A 19567-nucleotide genomic window follows, 5' to 3' on the forward strand; every position below is an offset into this window, starting at 1 on the left:
CTCTTGTTAACAGTCCTGTAGAAACATGCATTTTGATTAAGGCAAACCAAAAAAAGAAATCCCCTAAAAGTAGGCATAGTTATTAATCTATATACTCACAAATATTTTGCTCTTTTCTGACCATCGGTATTTTTCCTGCTTTATTTGCTTCATTTCTTTTCACTGTCTTTTCCATTATTCATGGAGAGGTTTTCTATCTAAAATAAAATTGAGTCATTGCTTACTTCTAATCTGTGAAGTCACGTCAGAAAAGAGTCATTCTTTGGAGTTATGTCCTCCTCTCTAATCTGTATCCCTCAGCTAGAGAGCTCCGGTCTTGCCGCCCCATCACCGCCCTAAGGCATGTGGAGAGAGGGCTCTTACTTTACCCAGTCTGTTCTTCGAGCTTTGAAATCAGTGAGGAGGGAGGTCCGTGGGGGAGGCGGAAGGGATAGAGGGGAAATAGATGTACTAGGCAACTATTGGAAGCCAGTGTAATTTGTAAATTTGCCTTAAATTTATGAGAGTTGAGATCAGGACTCCAAGGAGGTGGCATGCTTTCAAAAATCAAAAAGAAGATAGAGTTTCATTTCATTTTTCTGGTCTCTGATAGTGAAGATATTTTCTCTAAGCTTTACCTAGATTTCAGCAATTAATCTATAGGCTAAAAGATATTCACATATTCATGACAATGTTGCTTGAGCCTAAGCACTAGGAAATAAATGTTTTAAAAAAATCCAACTGCTGTTTGTATGTGTCTATATATAAATGGACATACATAACCCTAACACTATGGAATACTACTTAATACCGCCTGAGTGGCCACTTGAGTTTGGAGAAAGTGAAATGTACACCTGGGAAAGCTACCTTTATCTGTCCATGAAGAGTGAAGAAATTCACTGTTGTAATTGATACTTTGCAATACTCTGAGAAGTTTATATACATCTAGTATAGAGAAAGCTACGTTTCATTTTGTCAGACCAAAAGCATGCTACCTAATTGCCTTTGTATAAGAGTGAACACAACATTGTCTGAAATAATAGCATAACCCTCCACATACACTGAACTGGTGAAAGAAGTTTGGAATGCTCTGGCAAAGATAAAACAGAAAATTAATTTTTGTGTTATTTTCATTTGATTCACATTCATACCAGGTAGACTTTGTCAGATACCTAGAGTAAAGAAGAACTTGTTCATGCATGCAGAACAATATAAAATAAGATTAAGGCTCCAGGAAATCAGCCTGCTTCAAAAAACCATTAAAGTGTGCCTATCCCTCCAGCTTTACAAATGTGTTAATTGTCGTGTTTCAGTCATGTAAATATGTTTCAGCATAAAGTAACCATGATTTCCTGTTAGAGAAGCACTACTATCTTGGAGGAGGGGGAAGGTAGGGATGGAGGAGAACTAAATAACACACTGTAATGAAACCTGCCTTTGGGCAGCACATGCTTCAGTTCTGAATGCCCAGAAATACTTCATGGACGCTCTAGGCTGCCTAGCAATGGGGATTTTCTAATTCTGGCTAGCTTGACAAAGTAAATACAACTATTGAACATAAGGCAGCTCCTAATAAAAAACAACAATTCCCCCTTGTAAACACCTACATTTGGCCCTGTTAAAAATTCTTTCTTCATAACCAGGAACTAGCAGACCCTTAAATGCAGGGGTCTCAAAGTAACTAGAGAGGAGTTGGGAGATTTAATGCTGTCAGGATGTTTTACATTGGCATTTCCACCAAGCATTTCATACCCCATCTCAGTACTTTGTAGAGCAATGTTCTGCATACACTGGAGGGCATTATGTTACAAAACACATTGGTCTTTATGCTCTGGGGACTCATTCACACACAACCCAAAGGAAATCAGTGTATGTCATATATATGCTATACTTACACGCGGTAATATATAATTAACACATTGTCAAAGTGAGTGTCTATCAAAATCTGCCAAGTTTGAAATTTCTTTACATAACTTTAAACAGTCTGTAAGTACCTAGTTCCCAAAAGTCTGTGCTTACTGCCGTTTCCTGTCTTAGAATTCATCTGTTCCATAAGTTAGGTAGCACATCTCTGCCAGTCCCTAACTTGACTAGATCTGCACTCCTTCTAGAAATCTCTAATGTGTAGGGATTTGCTTTGAGGTTATGCTCAAGTTTGTCTGCTAACTGTCCTGAGTAGAAAGGCTCATAGTATAGTATGGAGTGAACATGGATTTGAATTCTAGCAAATAAAGACAAGGAGATTGTTACCTTTAGCCACCTCCAGATTAACTTCTGAATACTTTGAAAGGAAAAAAAGAAAGAATACAGAGAAAATATCATGTAATTAGTTTTCTTAATTTATTTCCCAAAGAAGTTTTCTTTTTTTCAAGATCAACATTCTGATTTTTAACATACAACATGTCACAGAAATGCCTTCATATTCTGAGGCTACTTGATGGATAGTGCCCAGAAGCTTGCTCAAAAAATGTGTCCCCAGTTATCGGAGTGGAAAAGGGACTTCCTGGAAAAGGCATGCTTTTAAAGTCCAGCAAAGTTTGAAGGGGGGAAAAAACCCACAAACCCCAGTCTAAGCACATAAAGATGCCAATCTTGTTCCATTTGCTGGCAATAGCAGCAGCAGGCCCTTGGTCTCCAGCATCTCTCTACTTGGCCCTGCTGAAGCTTAATTCAAATTCTACACACTCTGGAGCTTATATGCTCTAGCCTGTATTGTGTGTTCCAGAGCCATACAAGCCTTGGGTTAAGCAGCAATTGGAGACCAGCAAAAAGGTTGCCAGAGTGAGAGGCCCCGCTCCACAGTTAAAGAAAGATGAATGGAAGGGAGTCAGTTGGGGAGAGATGCGGAGACCCATTTGGGCAATAGGGCGCAATCAGAGGCTCACAAGGACGGTAGAGTACGAATGCCCATGTGTGGCTGCTCCAGTCCATCTTGTTATCCCAGAGAAGAGGCCAACAGGAGTGGAGGGAGGGCAGCTTTCACAATGGTTTCACTATACAAGTGTGGATGACAGTTTAAAACCATCTTACTCTGGCTGTAACCTAAAATGATTCCCCCCCCACCCCTAGTCCCATTCACATTCATACCACAACATGAAAAGGGATAAAATAGTGGGAACAGACATGCAAAATGAAAAGACATTGATTGCCTTTCTCTTTTTTTTTTATGGAAAAATAGAATTCATTTAAGCAAAGTCCTCTAAGAAAAATCTAGTTTGTTCTCTGCCCGTTTATGGAGTAAAGGCCAATAACGGCATTCTCCCACATCTGTTAGCATCTTGAAAGTTCAGCAACACTGAGACTGAAACATGGTCGTGTTCTGTCACTGTGTAATCCAAAATATTCTGACTCACGTTTTAAGAGGATTAAACTCTGCAAACCATCCCTATGAATGGTGTTACTCAAGTTTCTCTTGCACAGACATTTTGCACAGAGTCTGCCTCTTCACCAGATCCTTCCTCTTGGCCATGAGACCGAGAACCAGCACTCCCTACAGGAGGACCATGGTTGATGCCCTGGGTCACTTCGTAGCTAGAATGTTGCTTTTGAATCTAAAGAAAGCAGCGTTTTAGCAACAATTGTTCATTTTTTCTTCAAATGCTCATGTGCCTATTTTTGTAAAATATGGGTGAGATCGCCATAGTATTTTTGACATAAGTTTACATCACTCTCCCTGCTCCCTGTGGCAAGTGATTAAATCCAAATCACTTAGCACAGCCTACAAGCCCTACCAGATCCGACACTGGCACACCCAGCCAAACTTCTCTTAGCTAGTCTCTGCTCGTTGACTGCCCTAGACACTCGCTGTTTTGTTTTGTTCTCCAAACATGCCAGGCTTGCTCCTGCCTCAGGGTATTTGCATTTGATACCCCTTCTCTATAACTTCTTTCTCCAGGTCTCCCAAGAGCTGGGTCTCTCATAAAATCTGGGTTTTCGCTCAACTGTGCACTCCCTAAAGGCCTTCCACAAAATAGCACCACCCCAATCTCTAGCCAACATCATTTCTCCATTTTCCCTCCTTGAAACTTGTTTCACGCTCTGAAATAATCATCCTAATTTATGTGCTTTCCTCTATATTGTGTGTAAGTGTCTGCCTAGTATCTCTTCCTGGTATTCTAAGTTCATGAAAGTAGGGATCTCTTCTTTCCTGTCTAGTTGACCCTTTAATTGCTAGTGCTCTAGAAAGTTCTTAGTCCTAACAATCCCAAGAGTGTCAGAGTACAACTGAACTCCATGAAATTTTCAGTACCTGATTTTTCAGAACTAGGTCATCAGGTCTTTATTCTGAGCGGCTTCTGGATGGACTTGACTCGCCAACCTTTCTGTTACCAACAGAGCACAGGAAGCATTTCCACCAACCGAAGGTTCCTCTAGGCTCATAAAGCTGTGATTAAGAATGCAAACCTGAAGCCAGACTGCCTGAGTTCAAATTCCAATTTAAAAACTCTGAAATCAAAGCATTACTTCTACTTTGTTCCCATTGTATTGGACCAAGTTCCATAATCCACAGTGAGCTGTTAGGGCAGTTTATTAATGAATCCTTTATTCAGGGTAGCTATCACTTCAAGAGCTGTTATATAGGAGAGAAAGGACAGTAGGCCTCTGTCATGGTCCACATGCCCTGGTACCCAAATGTGCAGGCCCATCCTTCTTCCTGCGCACAGCACACATTCCCCACTCTCCAGTGGTAACTGATTATTGATCCCACATAATTATCAAATCCCACTGGCTCACTCGCTCACTGACTAGAAACTGCAAAAATTCTCTGCTCTATTAGTAGAGGGATTTCTTTAGCCCAATTTTGACCCCCTGGTTCTTCTGTCTAGCAGGAACTAGCTGGACCATTACCTCCTATATCTCTTTAGGAAGTCAGTGCTTGCCCATTGCCACCTATGGTCACATAAAATGGCCATCGGACAGCATGCCTCTTGAGTGCCCCACAATTCTGATAGCCCACTTATTGATAAACAGGTTTGGGAGCCTTGTGATTATTTAGTGGTTGGGTAATTGTAGGCTTTTGACGAGACTTGTATTTGTTAATACTATTCCCTTAAGACTTTCAAAGTTTTCCAGTCTGTTTGCCTCCCACCACTTCCACTTTCAAGTAATGATAGCCAGAGAGCTTGTTTAGACATAGTTCTAGGATCCAGTTGCTTCAAAACAGATACCACCTAGTTATTTTCTACAGAAGAAAATTTTATAACAGAAAATTGGGGACTGGCAAAATAATTGGAAAGACTGAAAGACATTGTCACTAAACTAGTGTCTAGGGAAGCTACTGTCTCTACCACAGTGAGGAGAGTGTACAATGAAGCTGTTAACTGAAAGCTTTTGCTTCCAGGGCCCCACTGCCGCCACTGGTCTGGCCACTTCCACAACTATCTCTCAACTCATTTGATTAGGCTATTAAGTAGTCACCGGAATACTGATGAAAGAAAAAAAAATGTCTTCACAGCAATACTTACATATTGCAATAGTTAAAACAGCAGAGAGGTAGCTTCTGCCTCCTTTGACTTTTCATAAGGAAATAACCAAGTCTGTCTTCTGAGAAGCTTCTGAATGGATTTGGACCTTCATCTTTTCAGTTAGCAGCCAAGTGTGGTACCATTTTCATCACCCATACACTCCAAATTCAATCCAGATACTTCCTGGTGACTGGACTCAATCTATATCATTCCAGCTTCAGATACACGGGAAGGCCCTCCAGAGGCAGTCAAATGTACAGTGTATCCTCTCAACTATCACATTGGCCTCACTCTCTTTCATCTTATCCACAGCTATTTTGAACTCATCAGAAATAATAGATATGGGTGGGAAGGCAACACCCTTAATCTGATCTTTGTCTCTGAGCTGCTTCCCATCTTCTAGCCAGACTCTTAATGGGAGGTATTTAACAAAGGCTTTGGGTACAGACTTCTCCTGCCAAGGTGTATGTGTACAGAAAAGATTGATTATTTTTTTAACCCTGTGTGGTCCCAAATTACTCAGCCATCAGTCAGTTTAGATTCAGGGCTATGAGTATAAGCCCACTTTAAAACCGTCATAGTCCCTTCTAGCTCTTCCCACAAAATCTCTACCTTCAGTTTTGTGTTTTATGAAGGACTTTGCTAATGAGCATCTAGCACAATAATGTCCTGAATTTTTCTAACATTTTTCATGTTTACCCTAGAGTCACTGACTTGAGGGGTATAAGCTTTGCCTCCTAAAATGTCACCACATCATAGAGGACACTGACTTTCCAGCCTGCAACATGTGGCCTTACTACCCACCTTCCAAACACTAAACCAACTTAATGGTGGAATAATGTGAGTGCTCCCTTTGTCAGATACCAAATTCTGTAGAAACAAGGTATAAGTTGGGCTGTTATTATAGAAACCTAAAACTATAGAGTGACTTAAATAATAGGTAAATATTTATGTCCCACATAAAAGCCTAGTTAGGTGACCCGGGTATCTTAATGGATGGTGTTAGAAGACTGACCCTTTCATTTTTTTATGCCCTCCTCAACCCAGAGTTTCCCTATTATGATCAGTATATGTGCTTCAGTGCTCATCCTCATGCCTACATGGCAGTAAATGGGAACGGAGGAGTTAGAGTCACCCCTAACATTTGCAGAGCCTCGAGCTGAGGGGTGCATAGACAATGCGGGAGGGAGAAAGGCGGACGAATGGTAGCTGGGTATGAGCTGACCTGGCCTCCTCTTCACTGCTGTAGTCGTCACTGCTGCTGAGGTCGCCAGGAACAGTGTGTGTGTGTGTGTGTGTGTGTGTGTGTGTGTGTAAGCCCCACCCATAAATCAGCCCTCAGGCTGGCTGGCTGGCTCTCCTTTTACCACCACTGCCAGCCTTAGAGGTCGAATGAAAGTTGGATTGACACAGTGACTGAGGCAAGGGGGCAAGTGTGTCAGAGATGGTGAGGTTGACTCAGGATAGAGCAAAGTTCAGAGCCGTTGTTCATCGGTTCACTGTGAGTCTTCACTGACTCCAGGGGACATAACAAGAAGAGCAAGAACATCTCAACATCAAGAAAACGGCAATCATTACACTGGACCGATGCGCAACATTATGATAGAAAGGGAAAGGGTGAAATTGTCAACAATTTCATCGTTTTTGGATCCACAGTCCACACTCTTGGACCAGCAGTCAGGAAATCAGGAGACACTTTGTACTGTGAATGTCTACAGTCAGGGACCTCTCTAAATTTCTAAGAAATAATGATGTCAACTTGTAGACTAAGATGGACCTGATTTCAGACCATGGTCTTATCTGTCACTTGTTATGAATCTGAAAGCTGAACAGTGAATAATGCTGACAGAAGAAAAATTGATGTCTTTGAGCTGTGGTGTTGGATAAGAGTGCTGAATATCCCATGGACTGCCAAAAGAACAGCTATGTCTCGGAGAAGGTGCAGCCAGAGTGCTCCTTGGCAGCAGAGATGATGAAGCTTCATCTCACATACTTTGGTCATGTTTTTAGGAGAGGCTCTTCTTTGGAGAGGGACATGATACTTAGAAAAGTGAAGGTCAAAAAAAGAGGAAAGACCCTACACAAGAGGGATTGATATAGTGACTACAGCAGTAGCCTTGAGTGTGTCAGAAAAGATGAGGATGGCACAGAATAGGGCAGGATTCATATCTGTTTAGGGGGTCAGCTGTGTTGTTCACAGGGTCACTATGAGTTGTACTCAGCTCAACAGCACCTAACAACAAAGAACAAGAGCTTAAAGGACTACATAGAGCTAAATGTTGGAAAAGTCATCAAGCCAAAAACTACTAGATATGTTTTATCATACCTTCTTCATAAATATGCCTTCTTGAAAAACCACATTTGAATTTAGGATCAGGATTCCACTCAACCATGTGGAGACATAGAGCAAATTGGCCCACAGCCCACTCCTTTTCTCTTTCTACTCTGCCTTCCTTCCTGCACACAAAGGGCCATGCATACATGCTTGTGGAAGCCCCACTCACACATTCAAATTCTGCCCATACACCCTGCACACAGCTATACCTGGGCCACTCCTGGGACCCCCAGGGTATGCAGCTAGACAGCAAAGGCCCACCCTGCGGTGACATACCTGGAGAAGAGACTTGTGCAAGCTTTGAGGCTATTTGACCAGAGAATTTTATGATCTTGAGTCCTACAGCATGTTCACAGGAGGAGAGGATAAGATGTACAGGAGCACATCTCGTTAGCATATGATCTCTCACATCATGGAGAAGGGAGGCACCAGAAGAGGGTGCATCAGGGCCAACGACAGAGGACCCTCTTGTTAAGATAAAATTGTGATGAGGGAAAGGGGAAATAGATGACACTCCTCTCTTTTAAGATCTGACCCTAAAGCTAATATAACACTCAATATGAAGTGATCAGAAAATAAACATAAAAGGATAACTCAGTCACTTGGCACCAGCAAGGGAACCTGGGAAATGTGAACTTTATTCCAGAGAAATATTTAGGGCTCAATTAGCAGCTAAAAGGGGGGACAACTAAATAATAGGAGTAATCTACCAGTCAACAACACAGACACACACTTCACAAATTACATTTTTCTTTAGACAATTGAATTCTTCGCAACTACATTAAGAGAAAATACTGTCACTTGTAATTGTTGGACAAAATAATTGCATACCTGAGCATTTTTCATTGGACAACCAATGTGTATTGTTGGCGCCCTGAAACTGGCCCAGTTTTTAGATCACTCAGGAAGAAATAATGAGGTTTTTGCTATTTAAATATGTCATTTTAAAAAATTAAAAGATATAGTTTTATTATGCCATTCAGTAAAACAGTCTTAATCTTCAACCCTGAAAATTAATTAGACCTTAAAAAGAAAAAATGAACTTAAAACTAAAACTTGACCCTGTGTGGTAGAAATTTTTTTAGGAATATTCATCTACTACCAGTGTATCTGTGCCTATCCATAAAGAGAAAAAAATAATGCTGTAATGCTTCTGGTATTGTTTCCACTGACTTATTAAATAATTAAAGTAATCTAAAATCCATCAGAATTAAGCAAGTGAATCTTTCATATTGAAAAATTTTAATTAATGTATACAAATTATAATGTAATACTATATTTTAATAATCATTATTTAATATAAATATAATAAAGTAAAAATATAATTACAGAATAACATGTAAAACTGATCTTTTGCAAGTCAAAACAATCATTTTGTAGAGAAATTACAGCACTACTGTGATGATGGGTGTATTTTATCATGCCTGCTTTACTTGTCTCTTTCCTTTGGATTTCTCCAAGTGCCTCTGTGTCTTTGTTTACTAGGGTTCCGATTTAAAGGAAATACCACAAAGTAAGTGGCTTAAAAGAACAGAAATGAATTGTCCTAACTCAAGGCATCAGTATGGCAATATGTCTTTGTCAGCTCTAGAGGAAGAGTCTGTCCTGTCTCTTTCAGGGCCTGAGCATTTCTTGGAGTGTGGATAGGTTTTCATCTGTTTTCTTCCCCCGTGTGGGGCTGTTTGAGGCCTATACGTAGGTTTAAAATTAAGAAAGATGTAAGGGGTGGTATCTTCTCTGCATACCTATTCATTCTCTGCTAAGCAAATAATTCCAGAAGCTGGACTCCAAGAAGGAGAGGAGCAAGATTCATGAACAACTTGGGTTATGCAGAGGACACAGCCTTGGTTGCTGCAAGTGAGGAGGACTTGGAGCACTTGCTGCCGAAAAATAAAGCCTACAACATTCAATATGGATTGCCCCCCAGCGTAAAGAAAACAAACTTCTCACCATTGGACCCACAGGCAAAATCATGATAGATGGGAGAAAGGTTGACAGTTTCATCTTACTTTGATCCACAGTCAACACCCTTGGTACCAGCCATCAGGAGATATATTGCATTGGGAAAGTCTGGGACCTCTTCAAATTACTGAGGAGCAGTGATGTCAGTTTGCAGGCTAAGATGTACCATATTCAGGTCGTGATCTTTTCAGTCACTTGCTGTACTTCTGAGAGCTAGACAATGAATAAGGCTAACAGAAAAAGAAAAGATGAATTGGAGCTATGGTGTTGGATAAGAGTGCTGAATATCCCGTGAAATGCCAAAAGAACAAGCATCTATCTTGGAGAAAGTGCCACCAGAATGCTTTGTGTAGGTAAAAATGACAAAAGTTCATCTCACATATCTTGGGCATGTTATGGTGAGAGGCTATTCCTTGAAGAGGAACATCCTGTTTGAAAAGGTGGAGAGTCAGTGAAAGACCCTCACCAGATGGACTGACAGTGACTGCAGCTGTGGCTCAAGTGTGTCAGAGAGGATGAGAGTGGTACAGGATAGGGCAGGGTTCAGATGTGTTTTTCACATAGTTGCAGTGAGTTGTGCTCAACACAACAGTACCTAACAACAACTCAAAAGGGAACAGGAATAAGACCCACACTACTCATGTGGTTGGTAAGTTCTTTAAAGGAAAACCCCTACTTCCCTAAATAAGGTCACATTCACAGGTACTCTTCACTCAATCACTTCCTTAGGCATCAAGTGGGAACCAACTCATAGCTGACTTTCCATTGGGTTTCCAAAGCTGTAAATCAGATGAAAAGAGATTACCTTTCTAACCCCCAGAGAGAGGCTGGCCTTTGAATTAGCTCAACTCACTAGCTGAGCTACATTTAGTCATAAGTACAGACATTTGGATTTTAACATATCCTTTTTTAAGGGACACATTCAAGTCACAGCACCCTGGAACAAAATCACTTCTTTCTACAACTTATAGGGAAATAACACTCTTTTTATGCATTGTTGTTGATTGCCATCGAGTTGAGCGGCCCTATGAACTAAAGGCCTGAAGCCTTTTTTATAACTATTATTGTTTCTCCAGGTTCATAGAGTTTCCAGAGACATGTGGTTTAGGAAATGGATGACACTTCTGCTTCCAAACTGGTCTTAAGCTGGGAGCTCCACCATACACTGTCCACCATGGGCAGCCGTTACGGCATTTGACCCCCAGTGACGCAAGGTTCAGCTTTACAGCAAACCCAGATTACCTCAGTGCAACAAATTGAAAGAAGAGTGCTGTACAACTTAGAAGAATGTTCCTCCAAAATAATAACACTAGGCCTTCGGCCCAATCAACATTTAAAAACAAGGGCCTTCCATATATGTATATATGAACAAAATGTCTGAAGCCTTTCTATAATTATCATCATTTCTCCAAGTTCATAGACAATCCAGTGGCATGTGGTTTAGGAATTGGATGCCACTCCTGCCTCCAAACCTGAATCAATCTGGGAGCTCCACCAAACATTGCCCACGATGGGTAGCCAATTATGGTGTTTGACACACCTATGGCATCAAATAGACAGATCCTTAATATTGTTGATCAAAACTCTTAATTCCAACTGACTGTCATTGAGTCAACACGGAGTATTAAAAATTAACAAACATCATTAGGCCACTTGAGTGGTGGTATATAAATACAAAGTCTCTAATCTGTTTTTTCATTCAATTAGTGAATGTTTGAATGGTCCTCTGGGCTGGTCTCAGCATCAGACTGCATTTTCTTGGTCAGATACAAAGATAGAGAATGGAATCCCAAGCAGTCACCTGTAAGTCACATACTGTATAACACATCTGGATGGTGATCATTTCGTCAGGGCCCTGGAACAAACTGCTAATCTTCTCTGCTCGATATCAACCTGCTTACTCTTCCATGTAATTGTTGCTAGGTGCCATTGAGTCCACTACAATTCATGGCGACACTGTGACTTGAACTGCGGCACCGTGAGCAGATCTGAACCTTGCCTTGTCCTGTGCCATCCTCATTATCTCTGTCAAGCTCAAATCCATCATTTAGTCACTGTACCATCCATCTCATTAAGGATCATCCTCACTTTTGCCGACCCTCTATCTTTCCCAGCATGATGTCTTTCTCCAAGGATGGGTTCTTCCTAAAAATATGCCCAACATAAGAAAGAGGAGGTTTCCCCATCCCTGCCTCTAAGGAGCTCTCTGGCTACACTTCCTTCAAAAACAAATTTGTTTGTTCTTTTGGCAGTCCATGGGATATTCAGTACTCTTCGCTAATACCACAATTCAAAGGCATTGATTCTTGTTCAGGTTTACTTATTCATCACCCAATTTTCAGGGGCATCAGAAGCAATTGAAAACCCCATGGCTTGGATCAAGTGCACCTTAGTCTTTAAATTGACTTGAGTTTACTCTTCCATAGTAATAATGTTTTGGGGTGGGGTGTTTTGTTTTGTTTTTCATTTTCTTTTTCTTACTATTTCCTAGCCTTTGTGTATGTTGATGTGGCCATATGTAAATTCTTACATGAGTGGAAACTGTATCTCCAACTTCAAATTCTTGCCTTTCCGGTCCCTTATCTTCTTCCCACCCGCTGAGAAATGCCAAGAGCATCAACCTTGACTGAAAAGGGAGGAATGAGTCCCCTTGTGATAGAGATGAACTGGCTTGTCCATGTTCACACCGAGAGTGAGTGACAGCCAGATGTTCAACTGTCTTTACCTCCGAGCCCAGTACTGCTTTAAGCAGGCCCTGGCTGCCTCTATTCATGAACAAATGTAAAATGGATGTGTACTAAGGTATTTTCAAGTTTTCATTTAAATTGGCTATCCTTCAAAGGAAAAAAAATCTCCTTTAAATCTTTGAAACATTAACACTGATTTCTGTGATTCAGAGCAGTACAAATTGTGGCTTGTCAGGAAATGTCAAAAAGGATTAGAATAAATCCCTGTGCTTCTGCTAAGGGTTAAAAGGTAGTATATTGATTGTTTTCAGAACACAAATAGGGCCTGGTGGTTTGGTCTTGGCAAAATATGGAAAATATAAATTGATTAAACTTATTTTAATGGGTATTTACCTGCAATTTGTCTCAAATCCAGATGTAATCTAGATTCATTATCTTGCCCCTTCTGTCCAGGAGCCATGAGCTCTGAGCACAGGTCTGGCAGGCTATGAGAAAAGGAATTAGAAAAAGAGCCTTGGAGCCAGAAAATCAGCCTTATGTGACCAGGAATCAGTGCAGTGTTGATTCAAGAAGAAAAAAAAAAAAAAACCAAAACCCAGCATTATTTTCAAGTCAGTTCCAGCTCATAGTGACCCTGTTGCTAAGCCCAACAAGGAGATGGGAGGAGGGGCAAGAACTCCCAAAGCCAAAGCCCGTGGGTTCACCCCAGAATCGCCGAGCAAATAATCGCTCTTCTTGTGGCTGCTTTACCAACCTCAGTGGACGGAGCGTCCACTCTGGCAGGAGCCCTTCTCGTTTGCCAGTGTGTTGTGCCAGCCTCACTGTTTTCCTTAGCAGGTTAGATCCCATGAATCCAGTGAATGGCCCAGGCCTAGGTGGGGCCCTCTGCAGCTGCCATATCCTTCCAAAATCCCTTTGCCTAAATAGGAACCATCATTTCAGACAGAAATTAATGGGGGGAGGGAATATAAGCATCCTCCAGTCATATACAAATACCCACCTCCCATATCAGTAACACTCTCCTTTCCTCCCAGATTCTGGGGATAGAAAATCAGAATGTAGGGAAAGAAACTTGATGGAGGAGCCCAAGATGTAAGATACATTTGTTTTGGGTTTTGTTTTTTTCTTTTGACTCATAAGGCCTCCACCCCCAACTATAAGGGGCGGGGCGGGGGGAGACAAATGCCTTGATTTGGTTGACAAGATTGAAAAGAATCGTCTTCTCCTCCGCACCCCACCCCCCATATAGCATGCTTTTTATTTTAAACCATTACTCAGGGAACTCTCAAGGTCTAAAAGTTTATATAACCTACAGCCTTGCCATTTTAAAGTTCACCATGCTATGCCGAGGATCTTGCCGTGTATTTGCTTGGAAGACAGATCTAGGCTACAGCAGCATCTGAACATTTACATGTCAAACGTGTAAAAGCTTTAGAAGCCTCAAAGGGAAAATCTGTGACACACCTGGCCAGCCTGGAACCTGATCTCACCTTCTTCCTCACTGTTTCACATCACACTGACATGGTGCACAGGGGGAGGCTCAGAAAGAAAGGGAAAAACCCAACTCCTTGAGAATTTAGAAGGCAGAGTAAACTTGTTCAAGTCATAATCGACAAAAGCAGGCGAAGTCACACCTCGATTCATGTATTTCCGAGGAGCCATCCTTGGGCTTCTTCATTGGCCAGGAGGATGCTTTTACAATGTCAATTTGGTTAGAGGCATTTAATCATATTACCTAAAAATTTTGTACTCAGAAGTTGCACACAAATGCTAGTTGACTTTCCTTCAAAGCCATTCAACCTGAAAGATTTCCAAGCATGTCAACAATGTCACATTTAGCTATTTTTGCTGTGTAGGGCTTTCAGCCAACTGGCTCACACTCATTGCCTAGAGAAACAGAGGAAGAGAAATTTCTAGCCATTCAACAGGCAAATAGGTAGACTCCTGAAATTACGTGTATTAAGTTCTGAAGAAACTCTTCTAGTTCTCTTTATTTACTTGTACAGTGTATTCATCCCAACACATCCTGTAATGTTAGAGATCTATTGGTTCAACTGTAAAGTAGATCACCATTTCTACATTTTGGAATCCACGTTAGAAGATTCAGCTCAGTTTTTTTGTTACTTCCTCCTTCCACCACAATTTCTGTTTTGTCTCAACTTTCCTCAGAGGCAGAACTTAAAATGTTTAGTGTACTGTTTACCTGTGTATTTGTCTTACTTGTGTTACACAGTTGTAAGGAAACAAGTGTGGCAAGTACTTTGTTCATTTTAGAATACCTTGGTTTAAGTGTTGTTGTTGTTATGTGTCATTGCGGCATCAACTACAACTGCTAGTGACCCTGTGGACAGTAGATTGAAGCCCTTTCCTGTCCTGTGCCATTCTTACCATCTCGGCCATGCTCCAGCCCTTTGTCACAGTCACTGTGTCCATCCCTCTTGCTGAGGGTCTTTCTCTCTTTGTCTAAACCTCCACCTTTCCTAGCAAGATGTCTTTTTCCCAAGGTCTGGCCCCTCCTGACAACATGCCCAAAGTATGTGAGATGACGTTTCACCACCCTTGTCTCTAAGGAGCACCCTGGTTGCACTTCCTTTGAATGTGTTGACTCCAGTAGATTTCCTGAACAGCCTAAGCACCATCTGACATTGTCGTTGAGAAGTCCTAACCAAAAACCTTTGAACTGTGGTGTTACAGAAGAGCACTGAATTTCCCATGGACTGTCAAAAGAACAAACAGACGTGTCCCTGGACAAGGTGCGGCCGGAGTACTCCTTGGAGGCAAGGATGGCAAACTTCATCTCACATACTTTGGTCTATTCCTCCAAGAAAAGCTATTCCTCAGAGAAAGACATTATGCTTGGAAAGGTCAGGTGATGGTTAAGGAAAGGAAGACCGTCACCAGGTGGACAGATACAGTGACTGCAGCAGTGGGCTCAAGTGTGTCAGAAATTGTGAGGTGGGACAGGGTTTAGATCTGTTCTTCATATGGTCACTATGGGTCACACTCAGCTTGATAGCACCTAACAATAATAACAACCAAAAGTATACACATAAGTATTTTTTTACGGTGAATTTTCTTTAAGCTTCAGAGAGCCCTCAGATCATGTGTGTGTCCTAGTCATCTTCCACGTACTCATTAGCAGTAACTGTTGGTATTGTTTTTGTTGTTGTTATGATGTGCTGTCAAGTCACTTGTGACTCATAGCAACATATAGTACAAAATAACATATACACAGAGTAAAACATATGAGTCATATAGTAACTCATAGTTCAAAAGCTCCTAACCCTGTTGTATCTTGAGCCAACCTCTTTGTCTCTGGCATACCTACCTCCATTACCCCAGTCACTGAATCAATCCATCTCATCCAGGGTCTTCCCCTCCTCTACTGTCCCTCCACCCTTCCAAGCACGATGCCCCTCTCCAAGAACTCTCCATGATGGACCCTCCTTGCAACATGCTCAAAGTACAGCAGACGGAACTTCAGAATCCTTGCCTCCACAGAGCAGCCTATGTTCACCCTTTCTTAAACATTTAAACTCAAACATGAAACTTAACAATTCCTTCCTGCTTCTTTATATGGATATTGAAAGTTAATACTACAAGGACATTTGTCACCTCAGATTTTAGAGTTGTGCCTGCTTTTAAGGACCTCAGACGTTTTACACTTTCATTTCTGTTTAAAATTCTTTTTTAAAACAAAGCTAGGTTGTAAAGAAAGGAAATAAACATTTAATTATGTAATATGTGGCAGACTGGGTGTTAAAAGCACAGATATCATTGTGAAAATATTACAGTGTTTTCTAAAGCTTGACCTTCTGACATCCTTGTTGGTATTATATCAACATAATGATGTTTTACATTCTAGGTCATTTATATTTAAATATATAACTACAGGTGAATGTAAATCAAGAAAGAACTTTTTAATAAATTCTTTTAAATGTTGTTAAATATTTTGATCCTTTGCATACAGCGTGAAGATAAAAATAAGCCTTTCATCAGGAAAGAAACTACTTAGAGCATATGTTTATAGACCATAATATTTTGTAAAAAAACCCAGAAATGATTCTACCCTTTTTTCACTTTTTTCCTCCCTTCTTTATGTAATTGAAGAGTTTTGCATGGGTTGCCTCCACTTCCCCTCTAGAAGGCTTTGGCTGGTCATCAGTTGAGGGGCATAGCCTTCTCTCAGCCTGCCCGTACCCACTTCGGGCCTCAAATAACAGATAGCAAGCTTATCAAGTAGGAACACTAATAGTTAAAGGAAGTTAAAAGACATTCTTTTTAAAACATAAAAATTTCTTTAGAAATCTGCTTATTTCTCCCTAATAATAGCAACTAAATATGATTGGTTTCTGGGCCTCCCTTACTTAACTCAATCTGTACTTGCAGTATAATAACAGGAGTAGGACAGTATTCAGAGCTATCCTGTGCTTTGAAAGCATGTGAAGATCAGACATAGAAATTAACTTAGAAGACATTTAACAGATGTTATAGCTGCCGCCTCAGCACATACGAAAAACACTGACCCTTTGATTGATATTTTTGTCATTATGTCAATATTTCTGTGAATATTGTACATTTCTAGAGAAATTGCAGGCTTGAAATGGAGTTATCAGGTCATCTTAATGGACAAAAGAAAGCAAATGTTTGTGATAATCTGTAATTGTTAAAAAGCTACATTAGATTGAAAAATAGCATTTTTTTGGAGCCCTAGCAAAAACAAAGCAAATCTCACAAAACAAGCCCACCATTATTTATGTGATCATTCTCAATTATGCTTCTATTGTTCATTTACATGTTTTCTACTTAAATGAGGAAAACCCTAATACATTTCAGTTTGGACATTGAAAATGTTTCACTAAAATTCTTGGTCCATTTTCTGCAATGGCTATAATTTTTAAAATGTGGTAGGAATAAGATATGATTATATTGGGCTTCATGCTAAAGAATTGTTTTAGCAGGAATTTTATATGCAAGACTAAATGCTGATCAACAGAGCATAATACTGTATTCTGAAGTATGCTAGCGAAAGCAAAATTAATTTTTTCTTTTTTTTTCTTTCCCCCCTCCTTCTCCTGAACTCTTCTGCCATAGCGACTGCATTTGCCTCCAGACTTGTCAGACACAGTGAGCCGCTCAAGCAAACAGGATCTGGCAGAATCTGCCAAACTGCTGGGCCCAGGCTGTGGCATGATGGCCGGAGGCAAGAAGCACCTGGACTTCTAGCGATTTCTCCTTAGTCGTTGCATGCAGAATTATATGACACTCTAATTATGATTGCTAATAGCTTATGTAAATATTTTTCTTAACGATTTGACCCTACAATCCTTCAAAAACACTCACGATGGCAAAATAGGGCCACAGATCTTCAGTTTTCTTTTTTTAACCTACTTTTTTTATACAGAAATAGTACAAAAGAAATACTATCATTTTAAAATTTTGTTTATGCTCTTTGGAGAAAATGTATCATTTTGTTTTTAAATTAAAGCAAATAAAATATCAGAAATTCAAGATGCCTTCCAGTCCTCATTAGTGTACCTGTTCTAAGACACTCAGGATCACACCAAAGCACAGATAGTATATAAAAAATACTGAAATTCAAAATCTTATGTGCAAAGCATATTTCTCTTTATTTCTAAAAAAGTCTCATGCTACCAAAATGCTACAGTTTTAAATATATTAAAAATGTGGTTACTGCTATATGAAGGCTATAAAAAATGAATTTACATTTATACATCCTAAAATTAATAGAGACAAAATAATGCTTTGTGATTAAAGCTCTGTGAAAGATAGCCTTAGCCTTAGTGATTAATAAATATAAAGAACTTAAGTGACAGAAAGCATAGAGCAAGGAATTGATGGTCTTCTATTTAGAAATCTTAAACAATTGAAGTCAGCATATGAAATTATGTCAACAGACATACTTCAGGATTGAAATTCAAACTGACAGCCACATAATGTTAGGACTTGGGGTGGGGGCAAGTATCGAAGTTTGATGAGAGATTTCTATAGAATACAGGTCTGAGACAAAGTAGATAAAAATGAAACTTATGTTCCCACTGCATCAGGTAAACCCTTTGATGCACAGTGGCTTGCTATGCAAATTCCTAGCCATGTAAATAGATCTATTTGAAGCGATAGCACCTTGAGCCAGTTTTCATAGAAAACACCAGGTTTATGACTCATAGCTCCATATTCTTAAAGCTTTTGACAGATAATAAAACAAAAGTGAAACTTTAAAGTAACTTGCATTGTTAGGTAGAATTTCCATTTTAAAAAAGCTGTTTAACATCCCTTAAAAGAAACTAAGTTTCCAAAATACACTTGCAAATAGGTTAGAATATTTTGTTGCCATTAAAATCTAGCATTTTTAGCAGTTTGCTTTTAATATACCACAAATTACACTTTATTTGTTCTTGACAACATTGTAGAAAACAAAGACTAGGTTTTTAAAACTGTCTAACCAGTATGATGAATGTCAGTCACTTAAAAAAAAAATGCACTGTAGCATAAACACATACTGTATACAGCTTTTATTCAGAATTAGAATAATTGAATCAATGACAGTGATTTGCCAGGATGTCAAATCTCTCCATCATATCCTGTCACTACCAGTTTATTTTTTGTGATCAAAATCAAAAAGACAACTATTTTGTCACCCTTTATTTCATTAGTACTAAAAATCAGGTTTCTCCTATTTTTTTTAGAATGTCTGGTTTATTTTTTCCCCACTTCTTTTAATTCTAAAGACACAAATTCTTCCCCATTTTCTTTTCAAAATAAAGTTTCAGGATTGATCTGTCAGTTGAAATTAAAAGGCTTTTATATCAAGCTAAGGTGCTTTTAAAATTTAAAGCCATTTCAAAAAAAATCAGTTTAGTCCACAGATAATAAAGTTATGCAGAGATTCCAAAAAGCTTTGCTGTATCTTTTTAAAGCATTATAGACAATTTGAATAAATTTAAATGAATGAATGTTTTAGTCATGTTATTATTTTAATAATGCTAACCTTTTTCTTAGCATGTTGTGATTGATTTTATACAAACACGCAATGGTACAATTACATAGCATTTGACTCTGAAAAGGAAATGTGAGGTCATCAAATATGTAAATTGCTTGTCAAAATACTTAATAGGTCA

General features: G+C 39.7%; 1 protein-coding gene across 1 annotated transcript in view; it reads left to right on the plus strand.

The window, feature by feature from the left end:
* The window catches only part of ELP4 (elongator acetyltransferase complex subunit 4), a 278785-nt gene extending 261131 nt beyond the window's left edge, over positions 1 to 17654 (plus strand). The window contains exon 10 of the mRNA XM_006883725.1: positions 17523 to 17654. Within this exon, the coding sequence (XP_006883787.1) occupies positions 17523 to 17654 (132 nt within the window). The remainder of the gene's footprint in view (positions 1 to 17522) is intronic.
* The last annotated feature ends 1913 nt before the right edge of the window (positions 17655 to 19567 follow it).

The sequence above is a fragment of the Elephantulus edwardii genome, unplaced genomic scaffold (assembly GCF_000299155.1).
Source record: "Elephantulus edwardii isolate Elephantulus edwardi_28Jun2011 unplaced genomic scaffold, EleEdw1.0 scaffold00029, whole genome shotgun sequence".
NCBI classification, from domain to species: Eukaryota; Metazoa; Chordata; class Mammalia; order Macroscelidea; family Macroscelididae; genus Elephantulus; species Elephantulus edwardii.